At 40.2% G+C, this 21,428-nt stretch overlaps 1 protein-coding gene across 1 annotated transcript in view; it reads left to right on the forward strand.

Moving 5' to 3' along the window:
* The window catches only part of LOC128694362 (uncharacterized peptidase C1-like protein F26E4.3), a 117,738-nt gene that overhangs the window by 30,953 nt on the left and 65,357 nt on the right, over positions 1-21,428 (forward strand). Inside the window, exon 2 of the mRNA XM_070093508.1 lies at positions 16,849-17,054. Within this exon, the coding sequence (XP_069949609.1) occupies positions 16,849-17,054 (206 nt within the window). The remainder of the gene's footprint in view (positions 1-16,848; positions 17,055-21,428) is intronic.

Consider the following 21,428-nt stretch of genomic DNA (forward strand, 5'->3'; position numbering starts at 1 on the left):
ACTGTTGGGATTGATAGTGGCTCTCAAGACATCAAGTACTTTCTTATTGGTTCGTTCTGCTAACCCATTTATTTTTTATTTATTTATTTATTTATTTATTTATTTATTTCCAATTTGAGCACACATACAGAGGTACAAAAAAAATACAGATAAGAGCAGCATGCCAAAGCCACTTATACTATGCATAGCATTACGGGCTGGCTTAAAATTAACTTAAGATTAACTAAGCAATGATGAAATCAGTGATAAAACATTAATGTAAACAGATTACTATAAAGCACAAGTGAGTATTACAAAGACAGGTCATATGGTTGCATTCAGTCATATGAAGGATTCTGTTAGGTAGTGTATTTAAAAAATAATAAAGTTAGATTCGGTTTTAGGTTTAACATTTATGTGATATAATTGTGAGAAACATTTAAGATATACAATTCAAAGGTTCAGTTATTCAGTATTTATTTGGTTTTGGGTGAGTAAGTGATCTTTGAGAAGAGACTTGAATTTATAAACAGGTAGTGTTTCTTTTATATTTACAGGTAATGAATTCCAGATTTTAGGGCCTTTTATGTGCATTGAGTTTTTGCATAGCGTGAGATGGACACGAGGAACATCAAAGAGTGATCTGTGCCTTGTGTTATGGTCATGTGTTCTGTTGAGGTTGGCAAGGAGATGTTTGAGGGGAGGATTAATATCAGAGTTAAGTGTTCTATGTATATAATAGGTGCAGTAATAAGTATGGATGTTTTGTATGGTGAGTAGGTTTAGTGTATTGAATATTGGTGGAGTGTGCTGCCTGTAGTGAGAATTTGTTATCATTCTAACTGCAGCCTTTTGTTGGGTAATTAGTGGTCTGAGATGGTTAATTGTTGTTGAGCCCCATGCACAAATTCCATAGGTGAGATTGGGGTAAATAAGAGAGTGATATAGGGCCAGGAGGGCTGACTGTGGAACATAGTACCGTATCTTCGATAGTATGCCTACAGTCTTGGAAATTTTCTTAGAAATTTGTTGTATATGTGTATGAAATTTGAGTCTATTATCAAGGTGGATTCCTAAGAATTTTCCCTCTGTTAGCTTTGTGATAGGTGATCCGTTTATCATTATGTTAAGAGGGACGTCTGTAGCTCTGTTACCAAAGTGAATGAAGTAGGTTTTGTCGATGTTTAGTGTAAGTTTGTTAGTCCTCATCCAGTCCTCATCTCATGCTGGCAGGATGATGAGGAACAATTGTGGATTTAGAGATCTTGTGCAAGGTACACAAATTTTCAAGAATCTCATTACAGAGTTCACCACCATTATCTGTTACTAGGGACTTAGGGGTGGTATGCCTGCAGATAATGCGTTCTTTAAACGCTTTAGCTACTGTCTCTGCAGTCTTATCTGCAATAGGAACTAACTCACAATATCTGGTGAAATGGTCTACCATAACACACAGATGTTTGTTGCCCTGGAGGGAACATCGGAAATTAGTTAACAAATCTAGCGCAACTCTTGCCCACGGTTCGCTAGTAGTTGGATACACTTGGATTTGATTAGGACCATTAGCATTACCTTTATCTTGCATGCAGACACTACATTTCTTAACATACTCAGAAATATCAGTTGCCATACGAGGCCAAAAGTATTTCAATCTGGCTTGTTTTACTGAACGATCCATACCAGGGTGTGCAACACCTGGTACATCATGAACTAGCTGTAAGGCTACATTCACCAGTGACTCTGGAATTACTAACTGGTATACTCTTCTGCTAGGAGTACCCAACTCGACTGTTCGATACAGTAATTCTTGGTTCATGACAAAGTCACTGATGGGTGCTGGTGGCTTCACAGTCAGAATAAGATCTTCCTGGAGCAGGAATCGAATCACACCAGACCACATGGGATCTGTTCGTTGAGCATTCTTTACATCCTCAGCACTAAATGGAGGGTCTGCAGTTACTATACTAACATGTCGCGATAAGGCATCTGCGGCTACATTTGACTTGCCAGGTAAGTGTTCAAAGGTGGGATTGAACTCTTGGATAGTCAAGGTCCATCTGGCTAACCTTCCAGTAGGTTGTTCTGGAATAGAGGTATCAGTGGAGCATGGTCTGTCAAGACATGGACAGAGTACTGATAAATAATGTCTCGGAAGTGCTTTAAAGACCATACTATTGCTAAAGCTTCTTGCTCAGTTACTGTATAATTACGTTCAGCCTTCGTAAGGACTCGGCTAGCAAATGCAACTGCGTTGTACTTGCCATCAGTCTTCTGAGCTAGTACGGCACCTATGCCAATAGAACTAGCATCAGTTGTCAGATAGAAGGGCTTAGAAAAATCTGGAAATTTCAAAATTGGAGCAGATGTTAGCTTTTCTTTTAGAGTTTGGAATGCTCTTTCTTGACGGAAGGTCCAAACAAAAGGAGCATCTTTCTTAAGCAACTCAGTTAGAGGAGCAGCTATGGAAGAAAAATTGGCAATGAAAGATCTATAAAAACCTGCTAAGCCCACACAGGATCTTACGGCATCAGCAGTTTTTGGAGATGAAAAAATTAATACAGCAATTACTTTACTTTGGTCAGTCGTAGCCCCTCTAGGAGTGACTACGTGACCAAGAAACTTGATTTCTGATCTGAAAAATTGACATTAAGACAGTTTGATCTTTAAATTGGCTTCTTCAAGCTTACCAAGTACTACATCAAGTCTTTTCAAGTGTGTATCCACGTCTTTAGACATGACGATTACGTCATCTAAGTACACCATAAGTGCATTACCTATGAGACCTCTAAAGATATTAGTCATGAGCCTTGAGAACGTGATAGGGGAGGATCGTAATCCAAATGGAGGAAGTGATAATGACCTGTAGGAGTGGAGAATGCAGTTAGCTCTTGGCTGTCCTCGTGAAGAGGGACTTGCCAAAACCCTTGTAACAAATCCAGGGTTGAAAAGACTTTGTTATCTCCAATGTTACGTAAAAGCGACGAAATTATAGATCCATCGACCGACTTTTCCCGTTATTCCTTCAGCACGCATTTTGTGCGCTATTACGCCATGGTCACACTTGTCGAAGGCTTTTGCAAAGTCAGATGTAATATATACAGACTTTGCAAAAGCCTTCGACAAGTGTGACCATGCCGTAATAGCGCACAAAATGCGTGCTAAAGGAATAACAGGAAAAGTCGGTCGATGGATCTATAATTTCCTCACTAACAGAACACAGAGAGTAGTCGTCAACAGAGTAAAGTCCGAGGCAGCTAAGGTGAAAAGCTCTGTTTCACAAGGCACAGTACTTGCTCCCACCTTGTTTCTCATCCTCATATCTGACATAGACAAGGATGTCAGCCACAGCACCGTGTCTTCCTTTGCAGATGACACCCAAATCTGCATGACAGTGTCTTCCATTGCAGACACTGCAAGGCTCCAGGCGGACATCAACCAAATCTTTCAGTGGGCTGCAGAAAACAATATGAAGTTTAACGATGAGAAATTTCAATTACTCAGATATGGCAAACACGAGGAAATTAAATCTTTATCAGAGTACAAAACAAACTCTGGCCACAAAATAGAGCGAAACACCAACGTCAAAGACCTGGGAGTGATCATGTCGGAGGATCTCACCTTCAAGGACCATAACATTGTATCAATCGCATCTGCTAGAAAAATGACAGGATGGATAATGAGAACCTTCAAAACTAGAGATGCCAAGCCCATGATGAAACTCTTCAGGTCACTTGTTCTATCTAGGCTGGAATATTGCTGCACACTAACAGCACCTTTCAAGGCAGGTGAAATTGCTGACCTAGAAAATGTACAGAGAACCTTCACGGCATGCATAACGGAGATAAAACACCTCAATTACTGGGAGCGCTTGAGGTTCCTGAACCTGTATTCCCTGGAATGCAGGCGGGAGAGATACATGATTATATACACCTGGAAAATCCTAGAGGGACTAGTACCGAACTTGCACACGAAAATCACTCACTACGAAAGCAAAAGACTTGGCAGACGGGATGAATTGTAAAGGACCTGCCTAGTATGGGCCAACAGGCCTCCTGCAGTGTTCCTCCTTTCTTATGTTCTTATGTTCTACATACTGTAGCATCTACACCCCGGCTGGCTATCACATATGTACTCTACATACTGTAGCATCTACACCCCGGCTGGCTATCACATATGTACTCTACATACTGTAGCATCTACACCCCGGCTGGCTATCACAGTGGTGACCTGTACTTAACTCTGTGAAGAAGTGTCTTGTGTGCTCCCGTGGACAGAACCAAGATGCCCTCCATCGAGCAACTTTACCAGCAACTTAAGGAAGAATTGAGGGCAGCGAAAATGGAGATACGGCGATTGACCGAGGAAAACAAGAGGATTCGTAGTAGTCCTCCTGTTTCGAGTCCTCAGGTCAAGAAGGGATCGTGGTCAGTGGCTGGACAGCAGGGGACGACGAAGTTGACGATCAAGAAGACGAATGGAAAGCCAGAAACGATGAAGAAGAAAGAGACTGCTGTGGAAACCCCTGTGGAAACCTCCAACTCATTCTCGGTGCTACCCGACGAATGTGAGTCGACTACTGGGATCGTCACGACGAATGACAACAAGGAAGGTAAGAATATTGTTGTTGTTGGTGATAGCCAGGTTAGATACATGGATAGGGCATTCTGCTTGAAGGACAGGAGTAGGAGACAGAGGGTATGCTTTCCTGGGGCTGGGATGGAGGACATTGTTAGCCGGCTTGACAACATCATGAACGGTAATGGGATCAATCCTATTATTTGCCTCAGTGCTGGAGGCAATGATGTAGGCAAGCGTAGAAGTGAGGATTTAGTTAGAAAGTTCAGGACAGCTATAGACATAATTAGGAAGAAGGGGGGGCGCCCTGTTATATGTGGCATTTTGCCAAGAAGAGGTGTTGGCAATGAATGGTTGTCCAGAGCAATTGGTATTAATTGTTGGCTGGATAAACACTGTAAGGATAATGCAGTACCATTCATTGACAACTGGGACAACTTCTATGGCCGAAATGACATGTATGCCAGGGATGGGATTCACTTATCCAGGGCAGGTGTGGGTTTTCTTGCTAACTCAGTTGAGGGGGTTGTTAGGACTTTAAACTAGGATTAGTTAGAGGTATGGGTTTAGAAATGATAAATAATGAGTATGGATATATTGACTTATGCTCTGATATTAAGAATCTTAATAGTAACTGTCATGGAGTAACTCTGAGTAATGATAATTTCAGAAATTGTGTAAAAACAAAGATGAATAGGAAAAATGTGCAGAAGAAAAACCATATGATGGTATTTTATGCTAACAGTCGAAGTGCAAGAAATAAAATTAATGAACTACGTTTGGTAGCATGTGCTGGGAACTTTGATATCATTGCATTAACTGAAACGTGGTATGATTTAAAGAGTCGGGATATGACTGCTGAGTGTAATATTCAGGGATTTAAGTTGTTCAATGTGGATAGATCTAATGGGAAGGGGGGTGGAGTTGCATTGTATGTTCGAGAAAATATTAATTGTTGCATAAAAACAGGTATAAAAATAGATGGAGCAGTAACAGAGTCTGTTTTGGTAGAGTTCGTGGAGGGTCAAGAAAAACTAATTCTACCTGGAGTTTACCTGGAGAGAGTTTCTAGGTGTAATATACCGACCTCCAGGCTTGGATCACGATAAAGGGAGACTTCTTTGGGACGAAATTGTTAGGGCTTCTGGACACAGTAACATAGTCATAGTAGGGGACTTTAACTTTAGTCAAATTGACTGGAATTCTTTGACAGGTAATCTAGAGTCCAGTGACTTTATGGAAACAGTTCAGGACTGTTTTCTGAAACAGAGCGTAACTGAGCCTACCAGGGGTAATAATTTGCTAGACCTAGTCTTGTCAAATAAGGAAACACTCGTGAATAATCTGGAGATCACTGAAGAGCTTGGCGCAAGTGATCACAAATCCATCACTTTTAGCATTAACTGGGAATGCAAGAATAATGATAATACAGTAAAAATCCCTGATTTTCGTTCTGCTGATTATAATGGACTTAGGGAACACCTGTCTAATCTTGATTGGAGTTATCTAGCTAATGATTTTATTAACGATGATCATACTTATGATTATGAAGGGATCTGCTTTTATGATTGTTTTCTTAATAATGTACACAGTGCCCAGAGTATATACATTCCCCAGAGAGAAATTAGGTCTAATAATAACGATCCCAAATGGGTTAACAGGAGGCTAAAGCATCTATTAGGGGAGAAAAGGGGAATTTATAGGCGCATCAGAAGAGGAGAGGTTAACCTTACTGACCAATATGTTCAGCTTAAAAGAGAAGTGAAAAAGGCGATTAGAAAGGCTAAACGTGACTATGAAATTAGAGTTGCTAATGAATCAAAGACTAATCCAAAGGGATTCTTTCAAGTGTATAGGACGAAGGTGAAGGAAAAACTAGGACCTCTGAAAATTGGGAATGGACAGCTGACGGATAACGAACTGGAAATGTGCTCCTTATTTAATGACTATTTTTTGTCAGTTTTTACACAGGAAGATGTAAATGAGATTCCAGTAATCAATGATTACTTAGTTCCTGATGAATTTAAGTTAACTAATATTACTGTCACGAGGGACATGGTTATTAAACAGATAGACAAACTGAAGCAAAATAAGTCCCCGGGACCCGATGAGCTGTTTTCCAGGGTACTTAAGGAATGCAAGATGGAGCTTAGTCAGCCATTAACGAGTGTTTGTAGATGAATGGTTCAGAGAACCGACATGTTGATAAATTAGACACATGTGCAACTCTTGGGTATCTTTATTGAGGAAACGTTTCGCCACACAGTAGCTTCATCAGTCCATACAAAGGAGAATCTTGAAGAATAGGAGGAGAATGAGGTAATCAGTCCCTCAACCTTGAGTCGATGTGGTCAGTCCATCAATCTTGATGGACTGACCACATCGACTCAAGGTTGAGGGACTGATTACCTCATTCTCCTCCTATTCTTCAAGATTCTCCTTTGTATGGACTGATGAAGCTACTGTGTGGCGAAACGTTTCCTCAATAAAGATACCCAAGAGTTGCACATGTGTCTAATTTATCAACATTAACGAGTGTATTCAATGCATCCATCCTTACCAGTGTTGTGCCAGAGTTGTGGAAGATGGCTAATGTGGTTCCTATATTCAAATCAGGGGATAAGTCCACTCCTTCAAATTACCGTCCAATAAGCCTGACATCTATAGTGGGCAAGTTATTAGAATCAATTATAGCTGACATTATCAGAAGTCACCTTGAAGAACATAATTTGATAAATGAATCTCAGCATGGATTCACGAGAGGTCGTTCCTGCCTGACAAACTTACTGACGTTCTTCAATAGAACATTTGAGGCAGTTGACAGCAATAAGGTATATGATATTGTTTATTTGGATTTTAGTAAAGCTTTCGATAGAGTACCTCACAAGAGACTCTTAAGAAAAGTGGCAGCTCATGGTATAGGAGGTAAAGTTCTAGCATGGATTGAGGCATGGCTAACCAATAGAAAGCAGAGAGTTACCATTAATGGAGTGAAATCTGAATGGGGATTAGTCACTAGTGGCGTTCCACAAGGATCAGTTTTAGGCCCTCTCTTGTTCATAATTTACATTAATGACCTTGATGAAGGGATTACGAGTGACATGAGTAAATTTGCTGATGATACAAAGATAGGCCGTATAATTCACTCTGAGGAGGATATCAATGAACTCCAGGACGATTTGGACAAATTAATGTCTTGGTCTGAAAAATGGCAGATGAAGTTCAATGTGGATAAGTGTAAGGTACTTGCCCTTGGTAATGAAAATAACCCTCGAAGCTATAATCTAGGTGAAGTAGAGCTTGATCATACAGAATGTGAAAAAGACTTGGGAGTCATGGTAAGCAGAAATCTAAAGCCAAGACAGCAGTGCCTTAGTGTGCGCAACAAGGCCAACAGATTACTTGGATTTATCTCAAGAAGTATAAGTAACCGAAGTCCAAAAGTTATTTTGCAGCTCTATACATCACTAGTGAGGCCTCATTTAGATTATGCTGCTCAGTTTTGGTCTCCTTACTACAGGATGGATATAGACTCATTAGAGAGCATACAGAGAAGAATGACTAAAATGATTTACTGTGTAAGGAACCTCACGTATGAAGATAGACAAAGCCTTAAATCTCCACTCTCTGGAGAGGCGTAGAACGAGAGGAGATATGGGTTCTGTTTGTGACTTGAAAAAGCCCACTGTGTGGGCGAAACGTAGTCAATAAAGGATCACATTATACTGCATTTGTGTTTATATTGCCACCGAGAGGAGATATCATTGAAGTGTATAAGTGGATGACAGGCATAAACAAGGGAGATATTAATAAAGTACTGAGGGTGTCGAACCAGGTAAGAACCAGAAATAATGGATATAAGTTGGATAAATTTAGATTTAGAAAGGACATAGGTAAGTACTGGTTTTCTAACAGAGTTGTAGATGCGTGGAACAGTCTTCCTAGTGGGGTGATAGAGGCTAGGACCTTGTGCAGCTTTAAGAAGAGACTGGACAAATATATGAGTGGGAGGGGCTGGGTTTGATTGGTGTCATTGGGTACGGGAGTTATTTCTTGGGTGGCTTTAGGTAGAGATCGTTTTGATAAGGACCTGCCTCGTATGGGCCAGTAGGCCTTCTGCAGTGTTCCTACATTCTTATGTTCTTATATGTACTCTACATACTGTAGCATCTACACCCCGGCTGGCTATCACATATGTACTCTACATATCCTGTTTTTAATCTTTATTTTTCTTATGCGAAAACAGGATGACACGACCCATTTAGAAAAGATTAGAAGCTTACGAGATGGTGCCACCGCTATCTGTGTTACCACATGACCTGGCGCCACCGCTATCTGTTTCCACATGACCTGGCGCCACCGCTATCTGTTTCCACATGACCTGGCGCCACTGCTATCTGTTTCCACATGACCTGGCGCCACCGCTATCTGTGTTTCCATATGACCTGGTGCCACCGCTATCTGTGTTACCACATGACCTAGTGCCACCGTTGCCTTTGTTACCACATGATCTGTTTCTGTGAAATTTTGATGATTATAAAGGTGGAATAGTGATTAGCAGTTTTGTTAGAAATACCTGGGTTTCAGCAACTGTCTTGGGTTATTGTGGGTTACTGACCCCCAGGTTTAATAAGCCACATGCATGTGTCTGTCACAGTGGGGCCAAGTAAGTAAATTACTGAATACATCATTACCAGTGTGACTTCCTTAGCTAACACAAATGTTGAAATATAGTTTCTGTACCCATTATGTGTCTTCTTTTTTTAACTACCACCCATAGAAAACCTGGAAGCTTTCTACAACAGATGGGAACATAAAAAGTCTGGGCTGAATGGTACTGCCCTTGATACTGGCCATGTAGTCACAAATTGTAAGGCTGGAGGTGATGTCCTGGTAGTCAGTAAATGTGGGGCTGATAGTGCTGTCCTGGGAGACAGTAATGGTGAAGATTGAGACACTTATGCAGCATATGGGAATCTTTATTCAGGAAACGTTTCGCCACACAGTGGCTTCATCAGTCCAATACAAAGAGGAAGGCGTAAGGAGAGGAGGAGAATGAGGTAATCAGTCCCTCAACCTGGAGTCGATGTGTTCAGTCCATCAATCTTGTAGAATGTACAGCATAGGGCCGTAGACGTGGCTTATATACTGTAGTGAGGTGACGTGAAGCAGATGGAGGCGGGGTCATAGTGGTACCATCCACTAGTCGAAGTAGGTCTTCGTCCAAAGGTTGAACAAGTGTTGAAGAATTCTTTGTAACAAGACCCCATGATGCTGCCGTGTCTGACAGTTGTGATGAATGGTTTGAAAAACCGACAAGTTGAAGATTGAGACACTTATGCAGCATATGGGAATCTTTATTCAGGAAACGTTTCGCCACACAGTGGCTTCATCAGTCCAATACAAAGAGGAAGGCGTAAGGAGAGGAGGAGAATGAGGTAATCAGTCCCTCAACCTGGAGTCGATGTGTTCAGTCCATCAATCTTGTAGAATGTACAGCATAGGGCCGTAGACGTGGCTTATATACTGTAGTGAGGTGACGTGAAGCAGATGGAGGCGGGGTCATAGTGGTACCATCCACTAGTCGAAGTAGGTCTTCGTCCAAAGGTTGAACAAGTGTTGAAGAATTCTTTGTAACAAGACCCCATGATGCTGCCGTGTCTGACAGTTGTGATGAATGGTTTGAAAAACCGACAAGTTGAAGATTGAGACACTTATGCAGCATATGGGAATCTTTATTCAGGAAACGTTTCGCCACACAGTGGCTTCATCAGTCCAATACAAAGAGGAAGGCGTAAGGAGAGGAGGAGAATGAGGTAATCAGTCCCTCAACCTGGAGTCGATGTGTTCAGTCCATCAATCTTGTAGAATGTACAGCATAGGGCCGTAGACGTGGCTTATATACTGTAGTGAGGTGACGTGAAGCAGATGGAGGCGGGGTCATAGTGGTACCATCCACTAGTCGAAGTAGGTCTTCGTCCAAAGGTTGAACAAGTGTTGAAGAATTCTTTGTAACAAGACCCCATGATGCTGCCGTGTCTGGCAGTTGTGATGAATGGTTTGAAAAACCGACAAGTTGAAGATTGAGACACTTATGCAGCATATGGGAATCTTTATTCAGGAAACGTTTCGCCACACAGTGGCTTCATCAGTCCAATACAAAGAGGAAGGCGTAAGGAGAGGAGGAGAATGAGGTAATCAGTCCCTCAACCTGGAGTCGATGTGTTCAGCAATGTACAAGATTGATGGACTGAACACATCGACTCCAGGTTGAGGGACTGATTACCTCATTCTCCTCCTCTCCTTACGCCTTCCTCTTTGTATTGGACTGATGAAGCCACTGTGTGGCGAAACGTTTCCTGAATAAAGATTCCCATATGCTGCATAAGTGTCTCAATCTTCAACTTGTCGGTTTTTCAAACCATTCATCACAACTGTCAGACACGGCAGCATCATGGGGTCTTGTTACAAAGAATTCTTCAACACTTGTTCAACCTTTGGACGAAGACCTACTTCGACTAGTGGATGGTACCACTATGACCCCGCCTCCATCTGCTTCACGTCACCTCACTACAGTATATAAGCCACGTCTACGGCCCTATGCTGTACATTCTACAAGATTGATGGACTGAACACATCGACTCCAGGTTGAGGGACTGATTACCTCATTCTCCTCCTCTCCTTACGCCTTCCTCTTTGTATTGGACTGATGAAGCCACTGTGTGGCGAAACGTTTCCTGAATAAAGATTCCCATATGCTGCATAAGTGTCTCAATCTTCAACTTGTCGGTTTTTCAAACCATTCATCACAACTGTCAGACACGGCATCATGGGGTCTTGTTACAAAGAATTCTTCAACACTTGTTCAACCTTTGGACGAAGACCTACTTCGACTAGTGGATGGTACCACTATGACCCCGCCTCCATCTGCTTCACGTCACCTCACTACAGTATATAAGCCACGTCTACGGCCCTATGCTGTACATTCTACAAGATTGATGGACTGAACACATCGACTCCAGGTTGAGGGACTGATTACCTCATTCTCCTCCTCTCCTTACGCCTTCCTCTTTGTATTGGACTGATGAAGTCACTGTGTGGCGAAACGTTTCCTGAATAAAGATTCCCATATGCTGCATAAGTGTCTCAATCTTCAACTTGTCGGTTTTTCAAACCATTCATCACAACTGTCAGACACGGCAGCATCATGGGGTCTTGTTACAAAGAATTCTTCAACACTTGTTCAACCTTTGGACGAAGACCTACTTCGACTAGTGGATGGTACCACTATGACCCCGCCTCCATCTGCTTCACGTCACCTCACTACAGTATATAAGCCACGTCTACGGCCCTATGCTGTACATTCTACAAGATTGATGGACTGAACACATCGACTCCAGGTTGAGGGACTGATTACCTCATTCTCCTCCTCTCCTTACGCCTTCCTCTTTGTATTGGACTGATGAAGCCACTGTGTGGCGAAACGTTTCCTGAATAAAGATTCCCATATGCTGCATAAGTGTCTCAATCTTCAACTTGTCGGTTTTTCAAACCATTCATCACAGTAATGGTGAAGCTGGAGGTGCTGTCCTGGGAGACAGAAATGGTGAAGCTGGAGATACTGTCCTGGGAGACAGTAATGGTGAAGCTGGAGATTTTGTCCAGGTAGTCGGGAATTATACGCAGGAAGGAATACATATAAATGACCTCATAGAGGACAGGAGCCATAGTAGGGAAACAAGTGTAGTCAAAGATAAGATAAAACCAATATTGCAAACTAGAAATACCGCAGGAAATAGCAAACAAGAGGACTCCAATAGCAATAGTGAGGATAAATTACCAAAAACAACTGGTGGGAGCTCCATTGTTGGTGCTAGGGAGGATAGGAATAAGACAGGGAAACATGCACCAACAGGGAATACAGTCACAGAAACCCAAGGCAAACGGAAACCAAGCCTGTGCACATACTATGCACTTGGTATCTGCTGGCATGGGAAATCTGGAAAAACAGATGGGACATGCAACTATGACCACCCTAGAAAATGTCATGCCCATATGACAACAGGAAAATGCAAACTCCCTTCCTGTAAGCTTTTTCACCCTGAAATGTGTACCTCTTCAGTACAGGAAAGACTGTGCTATAACTTAAATTGCCAGGCATACCATCTAAAGGGGACAAAAAGATACAAAACATCCAGGCCATGGGAAAACCTGGGTAGCCACAGCCACTCAAGAGGGAGAGGTTTTTTAGTGCCAGGAAGGAAAAAAAACTGGCAGGAAATGGCAGAAATCGTACACCAAATTCAGTCATTCCTGGAGTGGAACCACAGTCGATGGCCTCCACTCCAAACCAACAGATACAGATACTAATGCCGGAAAAAAACCCCCCCCCCAGTACCAACAATACCACCAGCCCGATAACATTCTTCTTTGCAAATATACAGGGTCTAAAGCCAGCAACAAACAACAAAATACCTTTCATCCGTGGACTGCTTGCAGAGGCAAAGGCAATGTTCGCGGCTTTCACTGAGACCCACATAAAGGATCACTTGGACAACGAAATATGGATCCCAGGTTACAACCTATACAGATGTGACAGAGTGAACAGGCAAAAGGGGGGGGGGGGGGTTGGCCTGTACATTGCAGAGTCACTTGTTTGCACAGAACTGCTTAATGCCTCAAATGACGTAGTGGAAGTTTTAGCAGTAAAGGTCGAGAACCAAAACCTAGTCATTGTGGTAGTCTACAAGCCTCCGGATGCAACATCCCAGCAATTCCAGGAACAGCTGTTAAAAATTGACCACTGTCTGGAAAATCTTCCAGCTCCTGCACCCAACATCTTGCTCCTGGGGGATTTCAACTTAAGGCACCTAAAATGGAGGAATATAGCAAATAATATTGTTGCAGTAATAACACCAGGAGGCAGCTCTGATGAAAACTCACACTCACACGAGCTTTTAAATCTCTGCACAAAATTCAATTTAAACCAGCAAATAATAGAGCCTACTAGACTGGAGAATACACTAGACCTCATCTTCACTAACAATGATGATCTGATAAGAAATGTCACCATATCAAAAACAATATACTCAGATCACAACATAACTGAGGTTCAGACATGTATGCGTGGAGCCCCAGACCGACAAAATGAGACTAGTCACGAGGGAGCATTCACCAAATTCAACTTCAATAACAAAAACATAAAGTGGGACCAAGTAAACCAAGTCCTACCCGATATAAGCTGGGAAGATATACTAAGCAACACAGACCCAAACTTATGCCTAGAACAGATTAACTCGGTGGCACTCGATGTATGCACAAGGCTTATTCCTCTAAGAAAAAGGAGGAGTAGATGTAAAATAGAAAGAGACAGGCGCTCCCTTTACAGGCGACGGAAAAGAATAACAGAGCGGCTAAAAGAGGTCAATATATCTGAAATGCGCAGGGAGACACTGGTCAGAGAAATAGCAAGCATCGAACTTAAGCTAAAAGAATCCTTTAGGAGTCAGGAATCGCGGGAAGAACTAAAAGCCATAAATGAAATCGAAAGAAACCCAAAGTATTTCTTCTCCTATGCCAAATCAAAATCGAGAACAACGTCCAGTATTGGGCCCCTACTTAAACAAGATGGGTCCTACACAGATGACAGCAAGGAAATGAGTGAGCTACTCAAGTCCCAATATGACTCAGTTTTTAGCAAGCCGCTAACCAGACTGAGAGTCGAAGATCAAAATGAATTTTTTATGAGAGAGCCACAAAATTTGATTAACACAAGCCTATCCGATGTTATCCTGACGCCAAATGACTTCGAACAGGCGATAAATGACATGCCCATGCACTCTGCACCAGGGCCAGACTCATGGAACTCTGTGTTCATCAAGAACTGCAAGAAGCCCCTATCACGAACCTTTTCCATCCTATGGAGAGGGAGCATGGACACGGGGGTCGTCCCTCAGTTACTAAAAACAACAGACATAGCCCCACTCCACAAAGGGGGCAGTAAAGCAACAGCAAAGAACTACAGACCAATAGCACTAACATCCCATATCATAAAAATCTTTGAAAGGGTCCTAAGAAGCAAGATCACCACCCATCTAGAAACCCATCAGTTACACAACCCAGGGCAACATGGGTTTAGAACAGGTCGCTCCTGTCTGTCTCAACTACTGGATCACTACGACAAGGTCCTAAATGCACTAGAAGACAAAAAGAATGCAGATGTAATATATACAGACTTTGCAAAAGCTTTCGACAAGTGTGACCATGGCGTAATAGCGCACAAAATGCGCGCTAAAGGAATAACAGGAAAAGTCGGTCGATGGATCTATAATTTCCTCACTAACAGAACACAGAGAGTAGTCGTCAACAGAGTAAAGTCCGAGGCAGCTATGGTGAAAAGCTCTGTTCCACAAGGCACAGTACTAGCTCCCATCTTGTTCCTCATCCTCATATCCGACATAGACAAGGATGTCAGCCACAGCACCGTGTCTTCCTTTGCAGATGACACCCGAATCTGCATGACAGTGTCTTCCATTGCAGACACTGCAAGGCTCCAGGCGGACATCAACCAAATCTTTCAGTGGGCTGCAGAAAACAATATGAAGTTCAACGATGAGAAATTTCAATTACTCAGATATGGTAAACATGAGGAAATTAAATCTTCATCAGAGTACAAAACAAATTCTGGCCACAAAATAGAGCGAAACACCAACGTCAAAGACCTGGGAGTGATTATGTCGGAGGATCTCAACTTCAAGGACCATAACATTGTATCAATCGCATCTGCTAGAAAAATGACAGGATGGATAATGAGAACCTTCAAAACTAGGGAGGCCAAGCCCATGATGACACTCTTCAGGTCACTTGTTCTTTCTAGGCTGGAATATTGCTGCACTCTAACAGCACCTTTCAAGGCAGGTGAAATTGCCGACCTAGAAAATGTACAGAGAACTTTCACGGCGCGCATAACGGAGATAAAACACCTCAATTACTGGGAGCGCTTGAGGTTTCTAAACCTGTATTCCCTGGAACGCAGGAGGGAGAGATACATGATTATATACACCTGGAAAATCCTAGAGGGACTAGTACCGAACTTGCACACGAAAATCACTCACTACGAAAGCAAAAGACTTGGCAGACGATGCACCATCCCCCCAATGAAAAGCAGGGGTGTCACTAGCACGTTAAGAGACCATACAATAAGTGTCAGGGGCCCGAGACTGTTCAACTGCCTCCCAGCACACATAAGGGGGATTACCAACAGACCCCTGGCAGTCTTCAAGCTGGCACTGGACAAGCACCTAAAGTCAGTTCCTGATCAGCCGGGCTGTGGCTCGTACGTTGGTTTGCGTGCAGCCAGCAGCAACAGCCTGGTTGATCAGGCGCTGATCCACCAGGAGGCCTGGTCACAGACCGGGCCGCGGGGGCGTTGACCCCCGAAACTCTCTCCAGGTAAACTCCAGGTAAACTCCATAGTGTGTGTCCTCTCACTTTACAAGTGTACATAAGTACACTTGTAAAGTGAAGGGACACAAGTGCAACTAATGTGACAAAGTGCAGATGCAAGTGCCTTGAATCTTCACTAATCACTATTTCTAATACAATTAAACAAAACAAAGGCAGCTTCACCATCTCTGAAGTCTTAGCAAGAATCCTGCCATCACATAGTCTCTCCTGTTAATACTACACATAAGACATTACAGAGAATGAACATTGAAACAGACCTTCTCTATCCAGCCTTCAATAGAAATATTTGTCTAACCTATTTTTATGTTTCCCAATAGCTTTTATATCCTTTTTCTCATGTGCAAGTTGATTGTTCTACCATATTGTATTACTACTACTACTACTACTACTACTACTACTACTACTACTACTACAACTTATATCACTACTACTACTACTACCACTAGTATTGCACCTCACTCTAAGCCTATATATACCCTCTGTGTCCATGTACTGTTTGTAACGGCTTGATAAAGCTCCTGGAGAGCGAAACGTTGCCACAATAAAATGTCACATTAGTTGCACTTGTGTCCTTTTACTTTACATATTGTCTGTAGTTCTACCAACTTTATTACATAAGTACACTTATCATACGTAGCATAAATTACCTAAGGTAATTCTAAAAAGGTCAAAGGAACTCATTACCATTGTGGTCGTTGTACGTGATGTCTACCATCCACAGGATGGTTACATAGCGCAGTATAAAGTGACCAACTAAAGTAAACAGTACGTGTTTTGTGAAGTACTTCTGTGGTAGCCTGAGCTGTGACTTTGGTCAAACACCCACAGGAAGCCTTCAGAGTGTTGTGAAGACCGCTACGATGACTGCTCTGTGCCTATACTAGGCACCCTCTGCTACTGTGACGAGTTCTGCCTGGTGAAGGACGCAGACACCGTTCATGATGACTGCTGCCCTGACTTCCGTGAGGTGTGTCTGGGGGAGCGGCCGGAGGAGAAGCCGTCCCAAGATGACCCGGGTCAACTACATTACTCAGGTCACCTCCCTCAATTTATTTATGAAATGTTTTTATATTTTTGGAGCGGCACCAAAGGGACATGATGTAACCAGATTTGATTCAAGGAAGGAGAGGGCACTCTGATTCTTTGGATCAAGGTTTATTTTCCTGAAGGAAGGCAACTCTTCCCTTCAAAGGGAATGTACTTCATGAAAAGCAACTCTAGTTGATGAAGTTCTTGTCTTGGGGTCTAATGTCGAATGATTTTGTTTCCCAGGGAAATCTTTACATTCTATAAGTCAACAACAATAAATGTTTTCTTTTTTTTACCTAAAATTATATATATATATATATATATATATATATATATATATATATATATATATATATATATATATATATATATTAAATAAAATCACAGTAAACAGGTGATTTCAAAATATGCAAAACAACCACTCTGAAAGAATAGAGAAATTCCAAGCGCTTTCGTGACTACTCACATTATCAAGGAACTATGAAAGTGAAGCATCCAAGGAAGCTATATAAGGGGTCGGCCAACACCTCACTATCAGATCCCACAACGGTTAAACACGTGACGCGCGGCGAGCCAACTTGGATAGGTCCTTTGCAAAACTCACCCCCAAGCTATTTATTTGTCCAGTGTATTATTAAATTCTTCCCAAATTCTATTAATTATAAATGGATCTAATTTATATAAACCAAAGGAAATATTCATATTATTGTCAAAACTGCTTTTTATGAAACAAGATTCAATTATATTCCTGTCGACCATGGACTTGCTTGATACTACTTTCTCAACTTTTTGAAAATCAATTGGATGGTTAAAATCTCTTACATGAATAAATAGAGCATTGGAATCTTGTCCAGTTCTAATGCTATATTTATGTTGTTTTAATCTTAGTTCGAGATTTTTACCAGTTTGACCGTAATAAACTTTATCGCAAATTTTACAAGGAATCTTATAGACACATCCATCAGCATTTTGGGGGGAATTCTTAATCAAAAGTTTTTTTACTGTATCAAGATTTTTGAATACAACTTTAATATTAAAAGTCTTAAGAAGAGAAGATTCTTTAAGTCTTATGATACACTTAATAACAATAAAAATTTGCGCCTTACTAAAGCAGACAAAATAAATGCAATAGTAATTATGAAAGAAAATGATTACCAAGAAAAAATGAATAATCTCTTAGATGATACTGAAACCTATTCTAAACTTAGGAAAAATCCCCTAGAAACCGTTAACAGCAATTTCAATAAAACAATAAAACTTCTACTGAAAGGCAAAGATGAATTAGTCAAACAATTTACTTCCACTAATCCATCTTTACCTTACATGTATGGACTAATAAAAACACACAAACCAGGGAATCCAGTCAGACCAATTATTAGCTCCATAGGGTCAGTTTCATATAAATTATCCAAATGGCTTGTTGATATTTTGAGCCCTATTGTTGGCAAAATTTCTAACTTTAATGTTAAAAACAACATAGACTTGGTTGATAAATTAAGCTCCTTGACTGACTTAAATGATTTTAACATGGTTAGTTTTGATGTTACTTCCTTGTTTACGAAAGTTCCTGTTGATGATTTATTAAGTTTCTTATCTGAAGAACTCGTTAACTATGATTTACCATTGCCAGTTCCTACTATCATTAAACTTATTAAACTTTGCATTGTTGATGCAAAATTTGTATTTAATGATAAGTTTTACACTCAGAAGTTTGGTATGGCAATGGGAAATCCTCTTTCACCTGTTCTTAGTAACCTATACATGGAATTTTTTGAAACAAGGTTGCTTAACACAATCCTCCCTAATAGAGCTAAATGGTTCAGATATGTTGATGATATTTTGTGTCTTATGCCCAAAAATGTAGATATACACCATTTTCTTGGAAAATTAAATAGCTTAGCCCATTCTATAAACTTTACTGTTGAGTTTGAAGAAAATAACTCATTGCCTTTTCTAGATGTTTTAATTATTAAGGGTAATAATGAATTCAAATTTAAAATTTACAGAAAACCTACAAATAACTGTTCCTATGTCCACTATTATTCCTCGCATCAAGATAGAGTCAAACTGTCTGTTTTCTCATCAATGTTTTTGAGAGCTTTACGAATTTGTAGTCCTGAGTTCATAGATGAGGAAATATCCAAAATTTATGAAATAGGTAATGATTTAAAATACCCAAGAAATGTAATTGATAAATCTTTTAAAGTTGCTAGGAACACTTTTTATAATCCAAAAAAGGGCAACCAGCCTTATTCAACTAAAAATATGTTGGTTCTCCCTTACCATGAAAACTTGGTTGATATGCCTTCTCTTCTTAAGACTTTTAATATTAAAGTTGTATTCAAAAATCTTGATACAGTAAAAAAACTTTTGATTAAGAATTCCCCCCAAAATGCTGATGGATGTGTCCATAAGATTCCTTGTAAAATTTGCGATAAAGTTTATTACGGTCAAACTGGTAAAAATCTCGAACTAAGATTAAAACAACATAAATATAGCATTAGAACTGGACAATATTCCAATGCTCTATTTATTCATGTAAGAGATTTTAACCATCCAATTGATTTTCAAAAAGTTGAGAAAGTAGTATCAAGCAAGTCCATGGTCGACAGGAATATAATTGAATCTTGTTTCATAAAAAGCAGTTTTGACAATAATATGAATATTTCCTTTGGTTTATATAAATTAGATCCATTTATAATTAATAGAACTTGGGAAGAATTTAATAATACACTGGACAAATAAATAGCTTGGGGGTGAGTTTTGCAAAGGACCTATCCAAGTTGGCTCGCCGCGCGTCACGTGTTTAACCGTTGTGGGATCTGATAGTGAGGTGTTGGCCGACCCCTTATATAGCTTCCTTGGATGCTTCACTTTCATAGTTCCTTGATAATGTGAGTAGTCACGAAAGCGCTTGGAATTTCTCTATTCTTTCAGAGTGGTTGTTTTGTATATATATATATATATATATATATATATATATATATATATATATATATATATATATATATATATATATATATATATATATATATATATATATATACATACATATATATATATATATATATATATATATATATATATATATATATATATATATATGTATGTATATATATATATATATATATATATATATATATATATATATATATATATATATATATATATATATGTATATATATATATATATATATATATATATATATATATATATATATATATATATGCATACATATATATATATATATATATATATATTATATATATATACATATATATATATATATATATATATATATATATATATATATATATATATATATATATATACAGTGGTCCCTCGTTTTTCGTAATTAATCCGTTCCTGGAGGAGCTACTATAAACGAAATTTACGATTTGCGAATCAATTTTCCCCATAAGAAATAATGTAAATACAATTAATCCGTTTCTGACACTCAGAAGTATTAAAACAAAAAAATTTTTTACATGAAATATACATGTAGTACATAAACAATACAATGGGAAATGATGAATGAAACATTAACAGCATAACACTTACCTTTATTGGAGATTCTTCTTAGTGTATGGGAGACTGGAGGAGGAGAAAGATTGGATTGTTTATAGTTTGGAAGGGGAATCCCCTTCCAGCAACACCTCAGGTACCAATTGCTTCTCTGAGGTTGCTTCTCTTCTCTGTTTCTTAATGCCACTAGGACCACCTTGAGAGTCACTCTAGTCCTGTCTCGCAAAGTAACTGTGGAGAGAGCTCTGTTTCTGGCGTCTCTTTAACACTTCCCTAAAATGGTACAAGACTTTGTCACTGTACATATTTCTCACCTTCTTTACCACAGGCTTGGCACTAGGAGCTTTCTTTGGAGCCATGGTAGCTTATTTAGTACTTGCAAGCACTAAAATGAGTGGAATATTATGAAATATTTCGTAGGAGCACTTGAGGGGACCTTCACTCACTGGCAAACAATGCCAGACTGGCTGGGTAGGGAGGCCTCCCCTGCTCACACCGTGCGTAAGCGTCCTGGACGAACTACTATTCGCGAGTCAACCTATGAAAAGCGAGTCCATGTTTATACGAAAATACCCCTATTATTGGCCAAATTTACGATTGCCGAGAACTACGAAAAGCGAGGGACCACTGTGTATATATATATATATATATATAAGAACATAAGAACATAAGAAAGGAGGAACACTGCAGGAGGCCTGCTGGCCCATACTAGGCAGGTCCTTTACAATTCATCCCACTAACAAAACATTTACCCAACCCAATTTTCAATGCTACCCAAGAAATAAGCTCTGATGTGAAAGTCCCACTCAAATCCAACCCTTCCCACTCATGTACTTATCCAACCTAGATTTGA

Source organism: Cherax quadricarinatus, chromosome 43, assembly GCF_038502225.1.
Source record: "Cherax quadricarinatus isolate ZL_2023a chromosome 43, ASM3850222v1, whole genome shotgun sequence".
NCBI lineage: Eukaryota > Metazoa > Arthropoda > Malacostraca > Decapoda > Parastacidae > Cherax > Cherax quadricarinatus.